This window comes from Carettochelys insculpta, chromosome 1 (genome assembly GCF_033958435.1).
Source record: "Carettochelys insculpta isolate YL-2023 chromosome 1, ASM3395843v1, whole genome shotgun sequence".
NCBI classification, from domain to species: domain Eukaryota; kingdom Metazoa; phylum Chordata; order Testudines; family Carettochelyidae; genus Carettochelys; species Carettochelys insculpta.
This window is the reverse complement of record NC_134137.1, coordinates 2594292-2618050: the sequence shown is the minus strand read 5'-3', so window position 1 is coordinate 2618050 and position 23759 is coordinate 2594292. Positions and strand designations below refer to the sequence as shown.

The window sequence follows — 23759 nt, the reverse complement described above, 5'->3', positions numbered from 1 at the left end:
TGTGAGAAAGGTGTGGAGTTTGGCTACCTGAGGGGGATTTCCAGGGAACAAATCTCTGTCTCAGAATTCACAGGTACTATTTCTCCCTCAGAAGCTCACCTATTTGAGAAACCCAGTGCAATATGAGTGTGAAGGGATGGAAAGTAAGTCTGAGTTCCTGTCTCCTTTGCACAGGCATCAAACAATCCCAGGCCCTGGCTACAGGGGATGATTTTCCTCAAGGATCATGGGTCAAAGTGTCCCTCATTTCTGTTACTCCCTTCCTATCCTGTGTGATGGCATCCAGCCCTAATATGGCTGAACTGTGGTGGCACAGGGGAACTTTCCAGATGAAAGATGTTAGTGGAAATACAGCACAGTGTCGAATTCCAAGGTCATGACCCACACTTTGCTTGTTTCCCACTTGGGCAAAATTCCCCTCGATATAATGTGACTGAATAGAAGAGAACCCATGTGTGACAATACACAGTGACTGTGACCTCCCTCCCCTGACTCTTCAGGTACTGTTTGTTAACTTGGGGGTAGGGGAGTGGGTATTTTGACTGACTTTTGTGTTGGTAAAGATGGGGGTGGATGAGCTCCTCACTCAGTGGCAAAGACTCACAGGTTCTGCCCTCTCAGATCCAAGCAGTTCCTGGAAGAAATCCCTTTAGTGTGGCAGCCCTTCTTGGGGATCCAATCTCTCCCATCAGCTAAGACTCTCCATCCCCTGGATCTACATCTCTTTGAGCCATTGGCATTTCTGTGTTTTGCCGTGGGCCCCTTCAAGGAGTTCCCTCACACTGGACTGCTATGGCCTCCACTCTCAGAAGGAATTATCAACCCTGTTCTCTACAAATGTCTTGTATCACCTTACCCAAGAGCTCCTTTTCTGTTTCTTGCCTTCCATTCCAGGTAATCAGGCTCCCCTGTGACCTGAATTGGTTGGTCGGATCAGTGGGGTCATCTCTCCTCAGGCCATTTTCTTCCCACTCCCCAGAACTGGATGCATTCTAACCTGGTCTGGGATTCCCAATCAACAGGATTACTTGTTGCAAGGGTCCCCATATCTCCAGGCTCTTGTCTGAGGGTCCTGCCTGCGAGGAGAGGTCACCTCTGGCCTTCTGCAACAACAACTCCTCTCTTACCTCTTTGTTAAGCTAGGAGTACACAGGGGAACTGAAGTGGGAACTCACCATTCATTTGAAACACACACCTAAAGCTTTCAAAATAAATAAAAAAATAAATAAAACAACTATTCAGCCAGAAGCAGACATCCACCATAGGAAACTTTACTCACAGCTCCTGACTTTGGGAAAACTTAGAAGCAACTGAAATGGAAGGTGTCTGACAGCCTTTACAAAAGATGGTGCCACTGGCACCTTTCTTAATGGGAAGCACATTTGTGAATCCCATTCATCAAATCTCTTCATTCCAGTACTCTCTGGGGCTGGGAGTTTCACAGGCCAAATATAGATTATGTAAGAAATTTTATTTTCGTGCTGTTATATGCAGAAGCATTTAATGAAACGGAATGTTCCCTTTGTGTGTTGTGAGACACGGTAAAGATAAATGCCTTGAAATGCTTTTTTTTTATTGGCATGTTCAAAGAGTTGAAGGTCAGAAGGGACAATTAGACCATTCTGTCTGACCTACCGTATAACATAAGCCATTTCATTTCACCCACCAACCGCTCTGCTGGGCTCCATGACCTTTGTGTCACTCAGGCCTGGCTTATACCAGGATTTTATATGTAGAATCATAGAGACACGGGGTGAGAGAGTACAACTGCACAATGTGTGTGTGTTTGAGAGAGAGATGGAGAGAGAGAGAGTGAGAGGGATGGAGACACATTGTACACGTAGGAGACAAAAGATGTACACACTCTGGGTGTGGGTGTGGGTGTGGGTCTGCACCAGACAGAGAGAGGGAGAGACGCTGTACCCTTTCAGGGCACTGAGAGCTGTTAAGTAGAAGAGATCGTCGAGTTCAGGCTCAGGAACCTGCAGCTGTGATGTCTTGCTTTGTGGTTGGGGGGTGCAGACGGGAGGGCTTTATCAGGGGAGGGGAGATATTCTAACATGGGAAGCCCCCCACCGCTGCCTTACACAGCAAGCAAGAGGTTCCCAGGACCAGCTCTGAGACAAAGGGCAGCAGCAGCGTGGCAAAGGAGGGAGAGGCAGCTGCCCAGCTGCACACAGGGAAGCCAGAGGAGATGATGCTTAGGGAGGTGTCGCTATTCCACCCAAGTTCCAAACCCCACAGGGACAGGTTGCTTTTCCAGCAAGTCCTGCAGGCAGTGGGCAAAGAAGGCGATGTTGTACGCGGGCATTGAACTACCTGCCCAGTGCTTGACATTTTTTTTCCTATCTGCCGCTGCCTGTGTAGTTCTCAATGCTAATGTCTTAATCAAAACCAGGAAGTCCCATGGTACTTTAAAGACTAACAAAACATTTTTTTATTCTCTAACGTTACAAATTGCTTGGTTTTGTGAAGCTACAGGCTAACCTGGCCACCCTTCTGAGACTAATACCCCAATGTGAATCATTAGCCTCTTCATAATACTACAGAACAGCAAGAACTCTTGTGGCGCCTTTTAAACTCACATATTTTGGAGCATAAGCTTTCATGGGCAAAGACCCTTATGTCTTATGCATCTGATGAAGTGAGTCTTTGTCCATGAAAGCTTATGCTCCAAAATATCTGTCATCTATAGGGTGCCACAGGACTTCTTGTTGTTCTCAAAGATACAGACTAACATGGTTATCTCTCTGACACTTCACAATACTAAAGGGGTAGCCATGTTAGTCTGGATCTGTAACAGCAACGAAGGGTCCTGTGGCACCTTATAGACTAACAGAAAAGTTTTGAGTATGAGCTTTCGTGATGAAGTGAGTCATTGCTCACAAAAGCTCATGCTCAAAACTTTTCTGTTAGTCTATAAGGTGCCACAGGACCCTTCGTTGCTGTTTCACAATACTAGTGTCCCAAAATCTAAGGTTCTAGACTAGATGCTATTTAACACCATCCTTGAAAAATTTCCTTTCTCCCCCACAGAATTCATCATTATCATCATCATCATCATCATCATCAATAACTGTGGACTCAGCGCCTGTTGGTGTCTGACGCCTCCCTCACTGTTTCCTTCTATCTTTCCCTGTCCAATGCAGTGTGGCTTAGTTTCTTCAACTAGCTCCGCAACAATCTATTATATCATCTGTCCATTCTCTGTGGGATCTGCCTTTCCTATTCTAACAACCCATGATGCCGAATACTAGGGTCTTGATTTTTTGTTCGTCATTCATTCTGCAAATATATCCAAATAGTTGTAGCTTCCATTTTATAACCTTCTTCAGCAGGTTCTCTTTCAGCTGTATCTTCTATATAATTCCTCATTGGTGACCTTCTGCCTCCATCATATTCTCAGAATCTTTCTATAACAGCTCCTTTCGAATGCCAATATTCTTCTTTTCAAATATTTCCTTATCACCCATGTCTCACATCCATACAACATGCTGCTGAATGCACACAATTTCAAGATGCCCAGCTTCATTCTTAAGCTAATTGCTTTGCTTTTCCAGATCTTATCCATTGCCTTCAAACTCACTCTTGCTTTCGCTATTCTAGTCACTATTGCCTTCTTACAGTCCAGATCATACGTTTTGTTGCTACCCAGATATGTGAACTCCTCTACATTTTCTAGCTCAATGCCATCCACATTGATCTTCCTTTCTATTTCCTTATCTCCAGATACCATTGTTTTTGTTTTATCGATGTTCATGATCAGTCTGTACCGCTTCCCTTTTTCGTTTAACACCTGCACCATTTTCGCTAGCTTCTCCTCACCTTCTTCAATAACTATATAATTTGTGAACCTCAAATAGTTAATTCTTTTCCCATACACAAATATCCCTCTTACATCTTCCTTATCTTGTCCATCGCTCTCACCAGATGTGCGATGAAGATACTTGATGATATTGGATCTCCTTGTCTCATACCTCTACTTGTTTTAAATCAACTTCCCAACTCCCCGCATGTTCTCACCACTGCCTCCATATTGTCATTGATATTCTTCAACAACCGTAGCAGTCTGTTTTCCACTCTGTATAACTCCAACGCAGCCCAAGTCACTTTCTGGTCTATACTGTCAAGTGTCATTTGAAAATAGACGAAGCAAACTTATACACTCTTGTTCTTTCATCAAGCTTTCTCCACTATTAGTCTTAGTGCCAATATCTGCTGTATGGTACTTCTATCTTTTCTGAACCCTGCTTACTCATCTGCTATATGTTCTTCTATCTGCAGTCTTAGTCTCTGTCAGTATGACCATCAGCACCTTGGCTAGATGACTCGTTAGGGCAATCATTCTGTAGTTCTTGCACTCCAATGTACTCCCTTTACTGTGTATTGTCACTAGCACAGATCTTGTCCATTCCTTAGGTGCCATCCCATCTTTCCATGCTATATTACATAGTTGGTGTATTTCCTGAATCATGCTTTCTCCACTGTATTTAATTATCTGTCCCGCGATCTTATCATTATCAGGGCTTTTGTTGTTCTTTAGTTATTTCACTGCTTTTTCTACTTCCTCCTTTGAAATACCGGTCTCGCTCTTGATGCTCAGAGGAGGTATCTCTTTCAGTTCTTCAATCAGACTGTCTGAGACATTCTGGTCCAACTGTGCTTTGTATAGGTTGGTGCAATATCTCGTCCATTGCTGAACAATCTTCTCCCTGTCCATGAGTCCTTCTTCATTCTCATCTCTGACAGCAATCTGCTTTGGTCAAATATTTTTCAAGGGTTTCTTTTTTTTCCTTTTTTAGATATACTTAACAACCTCCTGCTTCTGATCTTTTCTCTTCCAAGCATGGATTGTTCTCTGATTTCTGTAAATTCCTGATCAATGCTAAAAACTTCCAGTTTGTATTAATCCATACCTATTTCCCTTTCCTTCCATTTATTATATATTGCTTCCCTCCTCAAATGTTGCCCTCTTTTTTCTGCTGAATTGTTTAGCCACAGTTCTTTTCTTTCTTGCCTATAGAAAAATGGCTACTTAGCTATATAATAAACTCTTAGAGAACTCCTAATTTTCATTCCCATTTTTCTTCCTAACTTTTCTTGCCAACAAGTTTTGCCGATAATTTCCCTCACCTTTTGGGAATTAGCCTTTTTGAAGTGCCGTCAGTAGATATTACAGTCGATATTAGTTGGGAACTTTGCTCTTTTCTTTGTGTAGCTAATCAATTTCATTACTTTCATGCATAACCTGCCTCCTTGAAAGTATTATTTCCAAACAAAACCATTCCAGAATTTCCATGTTGTTCACATGTGGCAACCTCTGCCATTCTCAATGCCTGCCTCAGAAATCGCAGGATACCTGCAGTCTCCTGTACAACAACTGGGTGAATAACAGAGTGTATTTTCTGATCACGTTATTCTCAGTTTCATTCATTAGGTTTCAACCACTGTCTTTTTGTTGGCCACTGCTACAAAGGAGCAGAGGTTCCCAAGGGATTTGTAACTGTATTTCCTGCTGATGCCTACTAAGGTTTGCTGCAACATGAGGTATGGAAATTATTGATGTTGGAACCCCATTGGCATTAGTAGGGTCAGTTATTTGTAACTAATTTTTCTGAGGAAAGAAAATGTTGTTTTCCAGTATGTGAAGAGTAACGAGTCTGCTACATCCACTGACACAGCCTCCAGCCAATTCATGTAGTGTCTCGTATTAACATGTTATGTCCCTTTAGGCATTTCTACTGCCACCATCATTCCAAACCCTGGAAAAATACAGAAAATCAGAGGAACATACAGTACATTCAGGAAACAACATTCCGCCTCCAAACTGGACATCGTTTCTCTTATTTCATGGCAGATTCCAACACAACCAAATTCACCAACCCCTCCACCTTCATCCTGATGGGCATTCCTGGCCTGGAGGCGGCCCACATCTGGATTTCCATCCCCTTCTTTGCCATGTTTGTACTAATCATCATGGGGAACTTCACCATTCTGTTCATCGTGAAAAGAGAGCTGAGCCTTCATGAGCCCATGTGCTATTTCCTCTGCATGCTGGCCATCACCGACCTGGTCCTGTGTACATCTACCATGCCCACAATGCTGAGCATCTTCTGGTTCAACTCAAGGGAGATTGACTTCAGTGCCTGCCTCGCCCAGTTGTACTTCGTTCACAGCTTCACAGCAATTGAGTCTGGGATATACGTGGCCATGGGTTTGGATCGCTACGTGGCCATCTGCCAACCCCTGAGACATTCCACCATCTTGACAAACCGTGTTGTGGCCATGATTGGCCTGGTTGCGGTGCTGCGTGGTGGCATGCTTGCCCTGCCCTATCCCTTGCTGGTCAGGCAGTGGCCATATTGCAAAACCAACATCATCCCCTACACACACTGTGAACACATGACTGTGGCAAAGTTGTCCTGCTCTGACATCCGCATAAGCAGTTATTATGGTCTCTTTGCGCTAATCTTTAGGGTTGGCCTTGATGTGTTTTTTATTTCCCTGTCCTATACACAGATTCTTAGAGCCATCTTCCGCCTTCCCACAAAGGAGGCCCGGCTCAAGACTTTTGGAACCTGCAGCTCCCACCTCTGTTTAATATTAGCCTTTTATTTCCCAACTATCTTTTCCTCCATCGCAACCCGGTTTGGCAACAATTTGCCTATTCATTTCCATGTTCTTATTGCCAATATGTACCTTCTGGTGCCCCCCATGCTGAACCCCATCATCTATGGGGTAAGAACCAAACAGATCCGGGACAGGCTGCTCAACCTCTTCCTTCATAAAGGGTCTAAAGGTTTCTCCTGCAGTTCTGGCTCTCAGACAGAGGCTTGTGCAGGGGTAGCAGGTGACAAGGTGCTGGGCCCTCTTCCCTGAGTCAATGGATGTGCAACTGAGGCTCTGTCTCCACTGTCTGGGTTTCCTCTTGCACTGTTATGTGTCAAGCTGCAAAGCCCTTCGCATTTGCAAAACACCAATATCCTCAGATAAGAACCATCCCCAGCTGTGTTTATGAATCCTCTGGCCAGCAAGCTATGAACCCACCATAGCTAGATTAAAGCACAAGTACTCTTATCTCACCATCCTAAGACCCCTGAGCTCTTCTATCCTGCCTTGGTGAAAGTCTGACCTGTATGAATTAATTGCCCATTTCACCTCTTCTACAAAAGGAGCCAGCCATGCACCAAATCCTGTTTATTTTTTACTCCTATAAACTCCAGATAGAGTACAATACATTAAATAAAATATAAAAAATATTTACTATCTTCAGAAATTCTCAGCAGGCTGTAGCACCAAAAATAACAAGTAGTGCAGTAGCACTTCAAAAACTAACAGATTTATTAGATCATGAGCTTTTGTGGTTAAGACCCACTTCTGCAGAAGAATGGAGTACACATTAAGAATCCGGGGTTTACATAGTGGGTGTGGGAAGGGGGTGCAGGGTTGGAGATGAAAGAAGGAAGGAAAAAAGGGGTTACTTATCCCTAGAAGGAGCGGAAGTTGTGCCAGCAATGCGCCGGTGGATAAACTGGACAGTCTCTGCACCAAAGGGTGAATGTTCATCACTTTCTGCAGAGACACCGAGTCAGATAGCTCATCTTAGAGGGCAATTACGTTGGTCAGGTATGACTTGCCATTTGGAAAATCCATATTGAATGTTCCTGATTATCTTTCTGTCTTCCAACTGGTCTAAAAGGAAATCCTTAAGGAACTCATCCACATGTTTTCCAGGGAATGAGGTGAGGCTGATTTGTCACACATGAAGGTGTCCTGGTGCCTCAGTGCGGGGGTGAGCCACTGGCAGAGCTCCAGAAATGTCTGCCGGCTCATTCGAAAGTTCTGGAGCCAGCGGTCGTTGTCCCACTCTCCGAGCACCACCTGCTCCCACCAGTCGGTGCTGGTGGGGTAGCTCCACAGCCGGCGGCGTGTGAGGCGGGGGGGACGGGGTGCTGCAGGGTTGGGGGGTGCTTCCTTCTCCCCTGCGGGCAGCTCCTCCTCTATGGCTAAGATGTGATCAGCTTCCTCCTGCATGGCATCGAGCAGGGCGAGCACTGCTCCTACAGGGGCGGCTGGATGGACCTCTGGCTGCTGCAGCTGGTGCTGGGGGTCCATGCCTGCGTCGCCCGAGGTGTGCGTGCCTATGGTTCTGCAGACCGCGTGCTGTGCAGGCCATGTGTGTCTGGGAGGGGCTCTTTAAGGGAGCGGCTAGCTGTTGCCCCGGAAGCGCTAGTCCGCCCTGTGACCCTGTCTGCAGCTGTTCCTGGCACCCTTATTTCGATGTGTGCTACTCTGGCGTGTAGACGTTCCCCCGCAGCGCCTACTTCAATGTGGTGCTGCCCAACGTCGACGCTGAACGTCGACGGCACCAGCCCTGGAGGACATGTAGACGTTATTCATCGAAATCGCCTATTTCGATGTCGCGTTCACGTGTAGACGTAGCCTTTGGGTTACAGTGGATTGCTCTCTGAAAACAGCCACGCAGTGTGCAGCGGCAGTCAGAAAAGCCAATAGGATACTAGGAATTATTTAAAAAAAGATAGAAAATAAGTCAAAGAATATGTTACTGCCCCTTTATAAAACCATGGTACGCCCTCATCTTGAATACCGTGTGCAGATGTGGGCTCCTCACCTCATAACAGATATTTTGGTATTAGAAGAGGTTCAGAAAAGGGCAAATAAAATGATGAAGGGTTTGAAACAGGTCCCATATGAGGAGAGGCTAAAGACATTGGGACTTTTCAGTTTGGAAAAGAGGAGACTGAGGGGGGACAGGATAGAGGTGTATGAAGTCCTGGGCAGTATGGAGAGGGTGAATAAAGAAAAGTTATTGACTTGTTCCCATAATGTAAGAACTAGAGGACACCAAATGAAATTAATGGGTAGCAAGTTTAAAACTAATAAAAGAAAGGTCTTTTTCACACAGCGCACAGTCAACCTGTGGAACTCCTTGCCGGAAGGGGCTGTGAAGGCTCGGACTATAAGAGTTCAAAGAAGACCTAGAAAAATTAATGGAGGTTAGGTCTATAAAAGACTATTAGCCAGGAGGTAGGAATGGAGTCCCTGGCCTCTGTTTGTCAGAGGCTGGAGATAGATGGCAAGATACAAGTCACCTGATCATTGTCTTTGGTCCACTCCCTCTGAGGCACCTAGCACTGGTCACTGTGAGCAGATGGGATGTTGGGCTAGCTGGACCTTTGGTCTGACACAGTAATGGCCATTCTTATGTTCTTATTTAAAACAATGTTAATTGGGACAATGTTAAGTCTGCAGCTGTTTACTCCACCTAAGGTCTAACCAACTGTGCCACTGCTAATACAAATGAACATTTCCTTTGACTCTTGGGAAACAGTAATCCAAAGCCACATGACACCTGTGAGTGACGTTGTTATATTAGCCTAACCCTGGTGTGGACGTCTTGAGGCCAAGGGAGTAATTCTTCCATTGAGGTAGCTGCCACCTTTCTCGGAGGTAGATTACATGCACCCACACAACTCCTGCAGCCAGTGTTGTTACAGTACACACTGAATCACCAAGACTGAGGCTTAAAATAGAAACATTCTGGCCAGCCTGCTGAGGCCGATAAGTTAAGTATTTAGGGGTATTCTTATCACTTAGCTGCATATGAATGAATCAAAGAAAGAATCAGAATCACCGGTCTGCCTGTGTATGGCTCTTCTGTCACCGTGACCCTCTGAGACCTTGCTCCTAGGTGAAGACCTCGTTCTTTTGCTCAGCAACAGGAGAACCACAAGATGGGAAGCACACGGTCACGTCCTCACATACCAAGCCAAGTGCACTGAATGAAGGTAATGTGAAATTGCTAAGAAGGGATCCCACCTAGCACCTGCAGATAAGGGAAAGATCCCAAATGAAAGAGCTCACTTACAAGTAGGTTTGCTAGTGGAACCCTCATTTCTTTATTTGTTTGACTGTACCATCCCCTCTTGTTCGCAGCTAAGCTGCATGTTCGCTGCCTGGTTCTTTCTTTCTTTCTCTCTACCACGCAGTTACATTTGCTAGGTGTATTTAAGTAGAGCGGTGGGAAAGAATCGGTTACAAAAGTGTTACGCTATTAGGATGGATTAGTAACATTTCCATATTATAATTGCTTATGGTTTTGCTGTGTAGAAACCAGATGTTACATTATGAACTGAGGATTAGCAGGAATTAAGGGAGGAGGGGACCTGGAATTCCATTTGCTGGAAGCTAACCACAATAAATATCACATTTCCACAGTTCAGGCCTCTGGTCATTTTGCTCTCTGGTGCAATGACAGGAGCCAGGGAAGAGGATGAAGGGAAAGCCCTCTTACACAGAGCCCTCATAGCACTTTAAGTGTTGACAAGCCGTCCTGGAGGTCAGAAGAGAATGCAGTCTGGATTTGCAGGCATGCAGAGTTGGAGAAGTCACCGTTTCCCTTTGCAATTTGTTGCAATGTTTAATTGCCCCCCAGGGATAAACATTTGAGCCCTGTTTGCAGCTGCAGTTTATCTGACTTGAGCTTCCACCATTGCTCCTTCATCTGACTTTCTTCATAGCATTACACAGCCCATTATTAACTTTACGTTACACAAATGCAGTTCTTTAGGCCTCTGTGGCTGGCTGGCATTTTCTCCAGCTTCCAATCATTTCTGTAAAAACATGGAGAAACCTGTGGAGCCTTATAGAGCAGGGTCGGCAACCTGTGGCTCCGGAGCCACGTGCAGCTCGTTAAGAGGCCACTCGCAGCTCTGAGCACTGCCTCTTCTGACGCCACTTGTAGCTCCAGAGACTGCTGCTGTTTAAACAAAGCTTATAGTTAAACTGGAATTTAGTTGTCTGGTTTAGTGGGAGCAGCCTCCAGAGTCACTGAGCTGTCAGCTACTGGGACTGGGGGTAGACAGCAGAACTGGGAGTTGCCCAAATGCTCCACATGGGAGAAGTCAGCCACATTTTCGGCTCATGGCAACCTCCCTCTTGTGTGGAAAAGGAAAAAGTGGTTTTCCAGTATGTGAGGAATGACCAATCTGCTTCATCCACTAACACAGCCTCCAGCAGGTCATGTTATAACATTATAGCTGCGTCTACACGTGCACGCTACTTCGAAGTAGCGGCAGTAACTTCGAAATAGCGCCCGTCACGTCTACACGTGTTGGGCGCTATTTCGAAGTTGAAATCGACGTTAGGTGGCGAGACGTCGAAGTCGCTAACCCCATGAGGGGATGGGAATAGCGCCCTACTTCGACGTTCAACATCGAAGTAGGGACGTGTAGACGATCCGCGTCCCGCAACATCGAAATAGCGGGGTCCTCCATGGCGGCCATCAGCTGGGGGGTTGAGAGATACTCTCTCTCCAGCCCTTGCGGGGCTCTGTGGTCACCGTGGGCAGCAGCCCTTAGCCCAGGGCTTCTGGCTGCTGCTGCTGCAGCTGGGGGTCCGTGCTGCATATACAGGGTCTGCAACTAGTTGTTGGCTCTGTGTATCTTGCACTGTTTAATGAAAGTGTGTCTGGGAGGGGCCCTTTAAGGGAGCGACTTGCTGTTGAGTCCGCCCCGTGACCCTGTCTGCAGCTGTGCCTGGCTCCCTTATTTCGATGTGTGCTACTTTGGCGTGTAGACGTTCCCTCGCTGTGCCTATTTCGATGTTGGGCTGAGCAACGTCGAAGTTGAACATCGACGTTGCCAGCCCTGGAGGACGTGTAGACGTTATTCATCGAAATAGCCTATTTCGATGTCGCAACATCGAAATAAGCTATTTCGAAGTTGGGTGCACGTGTAGACGTAGCCTATATGTCCCTCTAGGCATTTCTACTGCAACCTCACTCTGAACCCTCGGGATGTACGGAAAATCAGAGGATCACATGGTACATGCAGGAGACACCATTCTGCTTCAGGGTTGGATAACGTCTCTCTTACTTCATGTCAGATTCCAACATAACCGACTTCACAAACCCCTCCACCTCCATCTCGATGGGCATTCCTGGACTGGAAGTGGCCCATGTCTGGATCTCCATCCCCTTCTGGGCCATGTTTGTACTAATAGTCTTGGGGAAATACACCATTCTGTTCATTGTGAAGAGGGAGCTGAGCCTCCACGAGCCCATGTACTATTTCCTCTGTATGCTGGCTGTCACTGACCTGGTCCTGTGCACATCTACAATGCCCACAATGCTGAGCAGCTTCTGGTTCAATTCCAGGGAGATCAATTTGAGTGCCTGCCTCACCCAGATGTATTTTGTCTATAGAGTCACAGCAACTGAGTCTGGAATGTATGTGGCCATGGGTCTGGATCTCTAGACAATATAAAAAATAGATTTACTGTCTTCAGAAAGTTTCAGTGGGGTAGCTGTGTTAGCCTTTAGTTCCAAAAATAACATGAGCTTTCATGGCTAAGACTCACTTCTTCAGATGGTTGGACTACACACTTCAAGGTCTATTGAGCAGCAAAGAGGGGATAAAGGAAAGAGCAGGAAGAAAAGGTTACTTATCCTTCGCAGGAGCAGAAGATGTGCCAGCAGTGCCCCTGGGGACAAATGGGGCTCATGGGAATAAGGGGACTTCGAAGTAGGTGGGGTCCTTTTGAAAAGGAGCCCCGTCGGGACAAGCCACACAGCGGCGAGGCACGTCAATTTCGAAGTGCCACGGCCGCCCGCATGCTAATGAAGCTCTGAATATGCATTTCAGTGCTTCATTAGCAAACTGCGAAATGGCCATTTGCGTGGACATTTCGAAGTTTGGGGCTAGTGTAGACATAGCCTCTGTGTCCAATTAAAGTTAACAAGTTGGACAGGAAGCATAGTACCAGGCCATAATAAGGTTTATTGGCATTGGCCAGGAAAACCTGAGACCAGGCCCAGGTGCAGGTGGAATGATTATCAGGTTGTTGTAACGTTTGCCAATTCCACAGGACAATATGCTCCAATTTCCACTTAATGGAGCCAGCATGTTTAGAGGTAAGGGTTTCTCAGGGGCGCTGGGCCACCCCACCACTCTGCACAGACAGACACCTCCAGTAGATTTGCTTATACCTATAGTGAGTGAGGCCTGGGAGCCTGGATGCTGTGGGCAATGAGGGACCGGATGGCAGGGGGGATTTCATGGAATTATACATGATGAGTGTTGAAAGAGACATCCATCACCTACTTCCATCTCATATTCAAAGCAGGAGTAACCCCACTGAATTCCTCCTACCAGGGCTTTATAAGACAGCCCTCAGGAATTTGCTTTGGGTGCCTGGTGTCCAGGCCACAGCAGACAGCCCCATCCCCAGCCTGACAATGGTTCTCCCACTGCAGCCAATGAGTGTAGGAGAGGCAGGGGCTGAGCACACTTCCCCCCTGCAACTCCCCAGTCCCCCGCTCATCCAGCTTGGACCTACACACGGCACTGCTGGTGCCCCCCACACTTGCCCTGCAGCACCTCTGGCTTTTCCAGTCTCTGGTTTTACCAGTATGATCCCAAACACAGAGGGATGTCTGTCACTCACTGCCTACCTCTGTGCCATTTGCATGGCGGCATTGCTTTCTGCCACACCCATCTGAGGTCGTATTCACTTTTCTTTTGTCCCAGTCCTCCCCGGACCCTATCCCCTCTCTCCAGTATGTTTACCTCTTCCGTTAGGTTAGTGTCACATGCAAATCGTAGCTTCACAAAGTTTAATGTCACATGCAAATTCATAAAGATGTTGAACAAAACCAGCCCCAGAACTAGCCCTTGGGGTATTCCGCCTGTAAGCAGCTGGCAATCAGACATACTGATCAACCCTGATGGCCTGGCCAGCTTTCTGTACACCTTCCAGTACATTTATCAAATCCAAACTTCTTTCTGTTGTTGGAGAAAAGATAAAGTTGATAAGGTGGGAGACGTTATGAACAGTTTGGTTAAAGTCAGATGGGTCAGGCAGGATTTCTCCTTGTTGAATCCATATTGATCATTCCTGTTGACTTTCCGCTTCTCCAAATGCTTCAAAATGGATTCCCTGAGGATCCCTCCATACTTTTTCCAGGCACCGATGTGAGGGCTGATATACTAAAATGGTTCCTCCTGGGCATTTCTGGGGTATCAGACTTATGGAAATGTAGGCATCACCTGTACTTTTCTTCCAAAATAAACATAATTTTAAATACACAGAAATACACAGAGCCGGCAAGGTCTCTCTCATTCAGCTCAGAGCCCCGAAGTTCTCATCTCCCTTTGGGAAGATCCCTTAATTATTGTTTGCTCCTAAAAGATAATAAGGCACTAAGAGGCTAATACAGACACCAGCTCTCTCCCAGAGGCTGAGCAAACCCTACTGGGGCTCCACAGATCTATAATATAAATAGTTCATACACCCTTTCTGGCTCTCAGCATGGGATGCCACTTCAGCTGCTCAGGTGAGAGAGGTGTGGAACACGGGTATCCAACGGAGATTCCCAGGGAGAGAACACCTTCACCTCAGAATTCACAGGTACCATCTCTCCCTGAGGAGCTCACCTGCTTGAGAAACCCATTGCAATGAGGGTGGGAAAGACAGAGAGTAAGTCTGTGTTCCTTGCTGCTTTGCACAGCCATCAAGCCATCTAGGGGCCAGGCTACAGGGGTTGATATTCCCCCAGTATCACAGGTTGTAATCATGGGGAGGGGCTGTGTTCGTCTGTATCCACAAAAACAATGAGAAGTCCTGTGGCACCTTAGAGACTAACAGATCTTTTGGAGCATCAGCTTGTGTGAGCAAATATCCATCTTGTCAGACGACATCCAGCTGATGAAGCGGGTCTTTGTCCACAGAAGCTCATGCACCCAAATATCTGTTTGTCTATAAGGTGCAACAGGACTTCTTGTTTTTACTGGTCAAAATGTCCCTCATTTCTGTGACTCCTTCCCTTACATAAGAACATAAGAACATAAGAATGGCCATACTGGGTCAGATCAAAGGTCCATCAAGCCCAGCATCCCATCTGCCGACGGTGGCCAATGCCAGGCGCCCCAGAGAAGGAGAACAGAAGACAAGTGATTTATCTCCTGCCATCCATCTCCTGCCCTTGTTATGAAGGCTAGGGCACCATACTTTATCCCTGGCTAATAGCCATTTATGGACCTGACCTGCAAAAATTTATCAAGCTCTTTTTTAAACCCTAATAGAGTCCTGGCCTTCACAGCCGCCTCGGGCAAGGAGTTCCACAGGTTGACTGTGCGCTGTGTGAAGAAAAATTTCCTTTTATTAGTTTTGAACCCACTACCCATCAATTTCATTTGGTGTCCCCTAGTTCTTGTATTATGGGAAAAGGTAAATAATTTTTCTATATTCACTTTCTCCACACCATTCATGATTTTATATACCTCTATCATATCGCCCCTCAATCGCCTCTTTTCCAAACTGAAAAGTCCCAGTCTCTCTAGCCTCTCCCCATATGGGACCCTTTCCAAGCCCCTAATCATCTTAGTCGCCCTTTTCTGAACCTTTTCTAATGCCAATATATCTTTTTTGAGGTGAGGAGACCACATCTGCACGCAGTACTCGAGATGTGGGCGTACCATAGTTTTATATAGGGGAAGTATGATATCTTTTGTCTTATTATCGATCCCTTTTTTAATAATTCCTAACATCCTATTTGCCTTACTAACTGCCGCTGCACACTGCGTGAATGTCTTCAGAGAACTATCCACTATAACTCCAAAATCCCTTTCCTGATCTGTCGTAGCTAAATTTGACCCCATCATGTAGTACGTGTAATTTGGGTTATTTTTTCCAACATGCATTACCTTACACTTACCCACATTAAATTTCATTTGCCATTTTGCTGCCCAATCACTCAGTTTGCTGAGATCTTTTTGTAGTTCTTCACAATCCCTTTTGCTTTTGACTGTCCTGAACAACTTGGTGTCATCTGCAAACTTTGCCACCTCACTGCTTACCTCATTTTCTAGATCATTGATGAACAAGTTGAACAGGATCGGTCCCAGGACTGAGCCCTGGGGAACACCACTAGTTACCCCCCTCCATTGTGAAAATTTACCATTTATTCCAACCCTTTGTTTTCTGTCTTTTAACCAATTCCCGATCCATGAAAGGACCTTTCCTCCTATCCCATGACCACCTAATTTACATAAAAGCCTTTGGTGTGGGACCGTGTCAAAGGCTTTCTGGAAATCTAGGTATATTATGTCCACTGGGTGCCCCTTGTCCGCATGTTTATTAACCCCTTTAAAGAATTCTAATAGATTAGACAGACACGACTTCCCTCTGCAGAAACCATGCTGGCTTTTGCCCAACAATTCGTGCTCTTCTATGTGCCTTGCAATTTTACTCTTTACTAGTGTTTCTACTAATTTACCTGGTACTGATGTTAAACTTATCGGTCTATAATTGCCAGGATCTCCTCTAGAGCCCTTTTTAAATATTGGTGTTATATTGGCCGTCTTCCAGTCATTTGGTACCAAAGTACCCTTCATGTCTGATGACCTCCATCTCTAAAGTGGCTGCACCTCTGTGGCACAGCAGCACTTTCTGGATGAAAGGTGTAGCTGGAAGTACAGCGCAGTGCCAAATCCCGAGGCCATGGCCCACGCTGTGCTTGGTTTCCACTTGGGCACACCTCCCCTGGATATTATGTGACTAGAGAGATGAGACGTTTAAGTGTTAATCCACCGTGATTGTCACCTCTTTCTCTTGAATCTCGGGACATTTTCTGTTAATTGGGGGCAATTTTGACTGACGTCTATCTGCTGGAAAGGGTGGTGGCGTACGGGGCTCTTCACTCAGTGTCACAAACTCAGCTCCAGGCAGTTCCTGGAAGAAACTGCTTTAGTGTGGCTGCCCTTCTTGGGGACTGACTGTCTGCCAGGGGTTAACACTCTCCACCCCCTGGATCTGTATCTCCTGTAGCCTTTAATATACCTGTTTCTCACTGTGGGCTTTCTCAGGGAATCCCCTTACACTGCACCCTGGGGGTGTCCACTCTCAGAAGCAACAAGAAGTCCTGTGGCACCTTATGGATTAACAGATCATTTGGAGCATCAGCTTTCATGGACAAAGCCCCACTTCATCAGATGCATGAGTTGCGGGGGGGGTCTACAGGAGGATTTAAAGAGAGCGTCTCAGTAAAGGGGAGGGCTAGAGCTAGCAAGGTCTATTCAGTCAGGGAGGATGCGGCCCACTGTCAGTTACTAATGTGGAGGTGTGAACATCCAGAGCAGAGAAACTGCTTTTGTAATGGGCCAGCCACTCCTAGTCTCTGTTTAATCCTTGCAACACCCCACTGCAATTTACATTGGCCAAACTGGACAGTGTCTAGGTAAAAGAATAAATGGACATAATCAGACATCAGGAGCGGTAACATACACAAACCTCAACGAAGGGTCCTGTGGCACCTTATAGGCTAACAGAAAAGTTTTGAGCATGAGCTTTCGTGAGCACAGACTCACTTCATCAGATGCCCTTCATCTGTGCTCACGAAAGCTCATGCTCAAAACTTTTCTGTTAGCCTATAAGGTGCCACAGGACCCTTCGTTGCTGTTACAGATGCAAACTTACACAGCTACCCCTCCGATACTATACACAAACCTGTAGGAGAACACTTCAATCTCCCTGGACACTCAGTAACAGATTTAAAAGAAACGGTCCTCAAACAAAAGAAAAAAAGTAGAGAGAGAAATCTCTGAGCTGTATTTCATTTGCAAATTTGACTCCATCAACCAAGGATTGAACAGAACCTAGGAGTGGTTGGACCATTACAAAAGCAGTTTCTCTGCTCTTGATGTTCATACCTCTACATTAGCATCTGACAATGGGCCTCATCTCCTCTGACTAAACTGACCTGTTTTCTCCTCTCTTGATGTTCACAACTCCACATTAACTGCCGATAATGGGCCACATCCACCCTGATTGAATAGACCTTGTCAGCTGTGCCCCCCGCCCTTATAGAGATTCTCTCTTTAAATCCTCCTCTGAACACTGCCCGCCCCCCACTCCTGCATCCGATGAAGTGGGTCTTTGCACACGAAAGCTTAACCTCCAAAATATCTGTTAGTCTATAAGGTGAGACAGGAGTTCTTGTTGTTTTAGAAGATACAAACTAACCTGGCTACCTCTCTGATACACTCTCAAAAGGAATAATGCAACCCTGTTTTCTAGAAATATCTTGTAACTTCTTACTCAAGACCTCCTCTTCTGTCTCCTGTCTTCCACCCAAGAGAATCTGGTCTTTAGGGCTCTTTCTTCTCCATCCACTATCCCCCTCCAACTCAAATTGTTTGGTCAGATCAGTGGGGTCCTCTATCCACAGTCCATTTTCTTCCCACTCCCCAGAACTGGCTGTTTTCTCCCACGTCATTGTCTGAGGGTCCTCGCTGGTAGAGGAGATCACACCCAGTCCTCCGTAATGACAAATCCCCACCTCCCATCACTTTGTTAAACCAGTGGTACACAGGAGAACTGAGATGGCAACAAATTATTCATGTAAAACTCTATAAGCTCCAGATTTTGCACGTGATCAACACACACTCCCACCTTCATTCAAGTTGTCAGACGAAAGTTTATGCCGTAAAATTTCAAAAAAACAAAGCAAAAAAACCCTTTTCAGCCAGAAGTAGACACCCAGCCCAGGGAACTTTACTCACAACACTTAACTTAGGTAAATCTTGTAAGCACCTAAAATTGAAAGTCTCAGCTACCCTTTTATTTGCAGCCTTTCCGCTACTGGAAGATCCCTGTCATGCACCCCCTGCCTCCAGCTTCTTTTGAAAACTAAACACACCTGTTTCCTTCACTTTCCTCATATGGTTTGCATTTCTTTGTGGCTTCTCTCATGATCCTTTCCAATTCCCCTGTCTCCTTCCATACAGCAGTGACTAAAATTGGACACAGTACAGTGACTCCTCACTGAATGTTGTAAAGAAATATTACTGTAAGCCCAACAAAGTAAACTTTAGCGACTCCAATTGCCCTGTAAGATTTAATGTGAATGCCAGAGGGGAAGAGGGTCGGTTCCAGGGACTTTTTTTTTCAGCACATATAAGACATTATATAAACTACAAACTTTAAGAAGAAACACTGAGGAGATGATGGGGTGTGGAGGGCAGCTGCCAGATTGCCTTGGTTCCTGCAGGTTGTGTGCAAAACAGGCAGCCGAATGATGATATCAGTGGGAACTGCACAACCATAAATGTGCACAGACTCTAGCACATAAGCAAAATAACAATAAAACAAGGTTAACTGGGACAACGCATGTAGGCTGCATTAGGAGAAGTATTTCAATCAGACCTAGAGAAGTCATTGTTCCCTTCTATTCTGCGCTGGTGAAGGCACCTTTGGAATAGTACATCCAGTTCTGCCCCCCCTCACCCCCCCGTATGGAAAGGATGTTAATTCATTGGAGCAGATTCAGTGGAGGGCAGCAAAAATGAGTAAGGGGCTGGAGCTCGTGACCTATGAGGAGAGGCTGAGGGATTTGGGCTTGTTTAGTTTGCAGAAGAGAAGACTGATGGGCAATTTGATAGCAGCCTTCAACTTCCTGAAGGGGAGCCCCAAAGAGGATGGAGAGGAATTGTTCTCAGTGGTGACGGATGGCAGAACAAGGAGCCATGGTCTGAAGTTACAGGAGTGGAGTAGGTTGAATATTAGAAAAAACAAAAAACAAAAAACAAAACAAACAAACAAACAAAACCTACTTCCCTAGGCGGGTGGTGAAGCACTGGAATGCGTTGCCCAGAGAGGTGGTGGATTCTCCATCCCTGGAGGATTTTAAGTCCCGGCTGGACAAGGCCCTGGCTGGGATGACTTAGTTAGAATTGATCCTGCTTTTGACCGGGGGATGGACTCAATGACCTCCTAAGTTCCCTTCCAGCCCTACGATTCTATGAGCACAGTTACTGCACTCCAGCTAAGGTCTAACCAGCACCGAGTAGGGTGGCACTGCCAGCATGACCATGATTGCAGGCTGTGCCGCTCCTAATACAGACACACATTTCCTTTGCCTTCTGGGAAGCAGTAACAGAGAGGTCGCCGTGTTCATCTGTGTTCTATCAAAGCAAACCAGCAGAAATGTAGAACTTTGAAGACTAACAAAATGATTTATTTGGTGATGAGCTTTTGTGGGACAGACCCACTTCTTCAGATCACATTGATCTGATCAGATTCATCAATCAGTCAGATTGATCTGAAGAAGTGGGTCTGTCCCACAAAAGCTCATCACCAAATTAATCATTTTGTTAGTCTTTAAAGTGCTACTTTTCTGCTGTGATGTTTTTGTTTGTGCTTTCTTGCTTGTTTGTTGAAACATTAATCCACAGCTACAAGACACCTGTGAGTGATGTTGTTATATCAGCGTAACCCCAGTGTAGCCAGTCTGAGGTCAAGGTAGTAATGTTTCCAAGGAAGTAGCTGCCACCTGCCCCGGTGGTGGATTAACTACACCCACAGGACAACTCTTGCAGCCAGTGTTGGTGCAGCCCATAAGAAAGCACCAAGTCAGAGTCTTAGGATAGAAACATTCTGGCCAGCCTGTAGAAGCCGAACCTTTCAGAATTTAGATGTATTCTTGTCACTTAGATGGTTATGAAGGAACTACACCAAGAATCAGAATCACACAGCCACCTGTGCATGCTGTCCTCTCAGAATCACCAGTCTGCTTGTGTATGGCTCTTCTGTCACTGTGACACTCTGAGACCTTGTTCCTTGGTGAAGAACTTGTTCTTTTCTCAGCAGCAGGAAAGCCACAAGCTGGGAAGCATACGGTCACAGCCTCACATCCCAAACCAGCTTAATTGAACTAAAGTAATATGAGATCATTAAGAAGGTGATCCCGTCTAGCACCTGCAGATAATGGAGAGATCCCAAATTAAATGAAATGTTTGATAGCTGTCTGTCTCGTACAAGCTCACTTACAGATTGATGTGGTTGTGGAACCCTCATTTCGCTGTTATTTTTACTATACCATCTCCTCTTTTCCACAGCTAATCTGCAGGTTTGCTGTCTGGTTCTTTATTTTTGTTTTGTTTTGTTTTTCTGTTTGCTGTGTAATTAATTTTGCTACATGTAATTTAACAACATTGGTGGGATATAATTTGTTACAGAAAACTTGTAATATTTGGATTGATCAGTCAAAATTCAGTAATATATTTGGTTACGATATAGCTGCATAGAAACCAAACTTTACATTATGAACTGAGGATAAACAGGAATTAAGGGAGGAGGGGACCTGGAATACCATTTGCTGGAAGCTAACCACAATAAATATTACATTCTCCACAGTTCAGACCTCTGGTCATTTTGCTCTCTGGTGCAATGACAGGAGCCAGGAGACAGGATGAAGGGAAAGCCCTCTTACACAGAGCCCTTATAGCACTTTAAGTTTCGATAAGACCTCCTGGAGGTCAGCAGAGAGTGCAGTCTGGATTTGCAGGCATGCAGAGCTGGAGAATCCAGCATTTCCCTTTGCAGTTTTTTACAGTGGATAATTGACCCAGGTATCAATATATGACCCCTGTTTGCAGCTGGAATATGTCTGACTAGAGATTCCAGCCATTGTTCCCGCCTATGAATTTCTTCACAGCATTACAGAGACTATTGTTAACTTTAAGGTAGACAAATGTTATTCGTCAGGCCTCTCTGGCTGACTGGCATTTTCTCCAGCATCCAATCGCTTTTGTAAAATCAATGAGAAGTCCTGTGACACCTATTAGAGTAGCAGATTTATTGGTCCAGCACCTTTTGTGGGCGACGACCCACTTCATCTGGTGCATGTAGAGTACTTACATCTGACAAGCTGAGCTCTGCCCAGGAAAGCTTAAGCTCCAGTAAATCTGTTAGTCTAGAAGGTGCCACAGGACTTGTTGCTGGTTTTGCAGATACAGGCGCACACGGCTGCCCCTCTGGCACTAACCCTTTTTGTGCCTCTGTTGTGCATCATCTCCATTTTCCAAACGTCCTTTTCTAAATATGGACCCCAGAACGAGACTCAGTTGCTTTTACCACCAACGTCCCCTGCACCTACTCGCTGGTCTTTGCAGCCAAGCACCGTATCAGCCCCTTGGCTGGAGCGCAGCGCTAGGCGCTCACTGTCCTTGTGGTGTAAAGTTTGCTACATCCGTGTGGTTTCCTTAATGAGTCACACATGTTCTGTCTGTGGGTATTACTGGTTTTCCTCTCCTTTATCATATGCTTCCTATTTTGTCTTGTTACTCATATAAACAGCTCCAGACGTCCCCCGTTACCTGAGTATGGCAGCCTCCCCGCTCTCAAAGCCTGTTTCAGAAATCCATTATTCATAACTCTTTTCACTAAAGAAGGAAAATGTGGTTTCCCAGCAAGTAGAGAGTGACCAACCTGCTTCATCCACTAACACAGCCCCCAGTGGGTCATGTCATGTCTCACGTTAACATTTTATGCCCCTTTAGGCATTTCTACTGCAACCATCACGCCAAACTCTGGACACGTACTGAAATCAGAGGAACATATGGTACATGCCGGAGATACCGTTCTATGTCAGGGTTGAACACTGTCTCTCTTACTTCATGTCAGTTTCCAACACAACCTACTTCACAAACCCCTCCACCTTCATCCTGATGGGCATTCCTGGACTGGAGGCAGCCCATGTCTGGATCTCCATCCCCTTCTGTGCCATGTTTGTCCTAATCATCTTGGGGAACTTCACCATCTTGTTCATCGTGAAGAAGGAGCCGAGCCTCCACGAGCCCATGTATTATTTCCTCTGCATGCTGGCCATCACCGACCTGGTCCTGTGCACATCTACAATGCCCACAATGCTGGGCATCTTCTGGTTCAATTCCAGGGAGATCAATTTCAGTGCCTGCCTCACCCAGTTGTACTTTGTTCACAGCTTCACAGCAATTGAGTCTGGGATATATGTGGCCATGGGTTTGGATCGCTACGTGGCCATCTGCCACCCCCTGAGGCATTCCACCATCCTGACAAACCATGTGGTGGCCATGATTGGCCTGGCTGTGGTGCTGCGTGCCGGCATACTTGCCCTGCCCTACCCCTTGCTGGTCAGGCAGTGGCCATATTGCAGAAGCAACATCATCCCTCTCACTCACTGCGAACACTTGGCTGTGGCGAAGTTGTCCTGCTCTGACATCCGCATAAGTAGTTACTATGGCCTCTTTGTGGTCATCTTTAGGAATGGCTTTGATGTGCTTTTTATTTCTCTGTCCTATACACAGATCCTCAGGGCCATCTTCCGCCTTCCCACAAAGGAGGCCCGGCTCAAGACTTTTGGGACCTGCAGCTCCCACCTCTGTTTAATCTTTGCCTTTTATTTCCCAACTATCTTCAACTCCCTCACAACCCGTTTTGGGCACAATTTGCCAGTTCATTTCCATGTTCTCATTTCCAATGTGTACCTCCTGGTGCCCCCCATGCTGAACCCCATCATCTACGGGGTGAGGACCAAACAGATCCGGGACAGTCTGCTCCACCTCTTCCTTCAAAAAGGGTCTAAAGTTGCCTCCTGGAGCTCTAGCTCTCGGACACAGCTCCGTGCAGGGCTGGCTGGTGACAAGGTGCTGGGCCCTCTTCCCTGAATCACTGGTGGGCCACTCAAAGAGAGATTAAATCCTTTTCTGATCTTACTGTGCTTTCTGAGCATAACATACTTGTGAATTGTGTTGCCTTAATTTTACTCTGTGCCCCATCCCAAGGTTACACTCATATGTATTTCATTAAATGCCACTATTGGATTAAAGGGCACCAGGAAATTAGCTTTAAAGCACACACACACACACACGCACACACACGCACACCCTCCTGCACTCACACGCTTACACAGGACAACCCAC

General features: G+C 46.0%; 2 protein-coding genes across 2 annotated transcripts; both read left to right on the top strand.

Moving 5' to 3' along the window:
• Positions 1–5715: 5715 nt before the first annotated feature.
• On the top strand, positions 5716–6879 carry LOC142001879 (olfactory receptor 52E8-like). Its single transcript, XM_074977513.1, has one exon. It carries the CDS (start codon positions 5716–5718, stop codon positions 6877–6879), a length of 1164 nt encoding a protein of 387 aa, XP_074833614.1.
• A 15462-nt stretch (positions 6880–22341) lies between these two features.
• Positions 22342–23504, top strand: LOC142001873 (olfactory receptor 52E2-like). Its single transcript, XM_074977501.1, has one exon. The coding sequence runs from the start codon at positions 22425–22427 to the stop codon at positions 23502–23504; it is 1080 nt and encodes a 359-aa protein (XP_074833602.1). The 5' UTR covers positions 22342–22424.
• Positions 23505–23759: the final 255 nt, after the last annotated feature.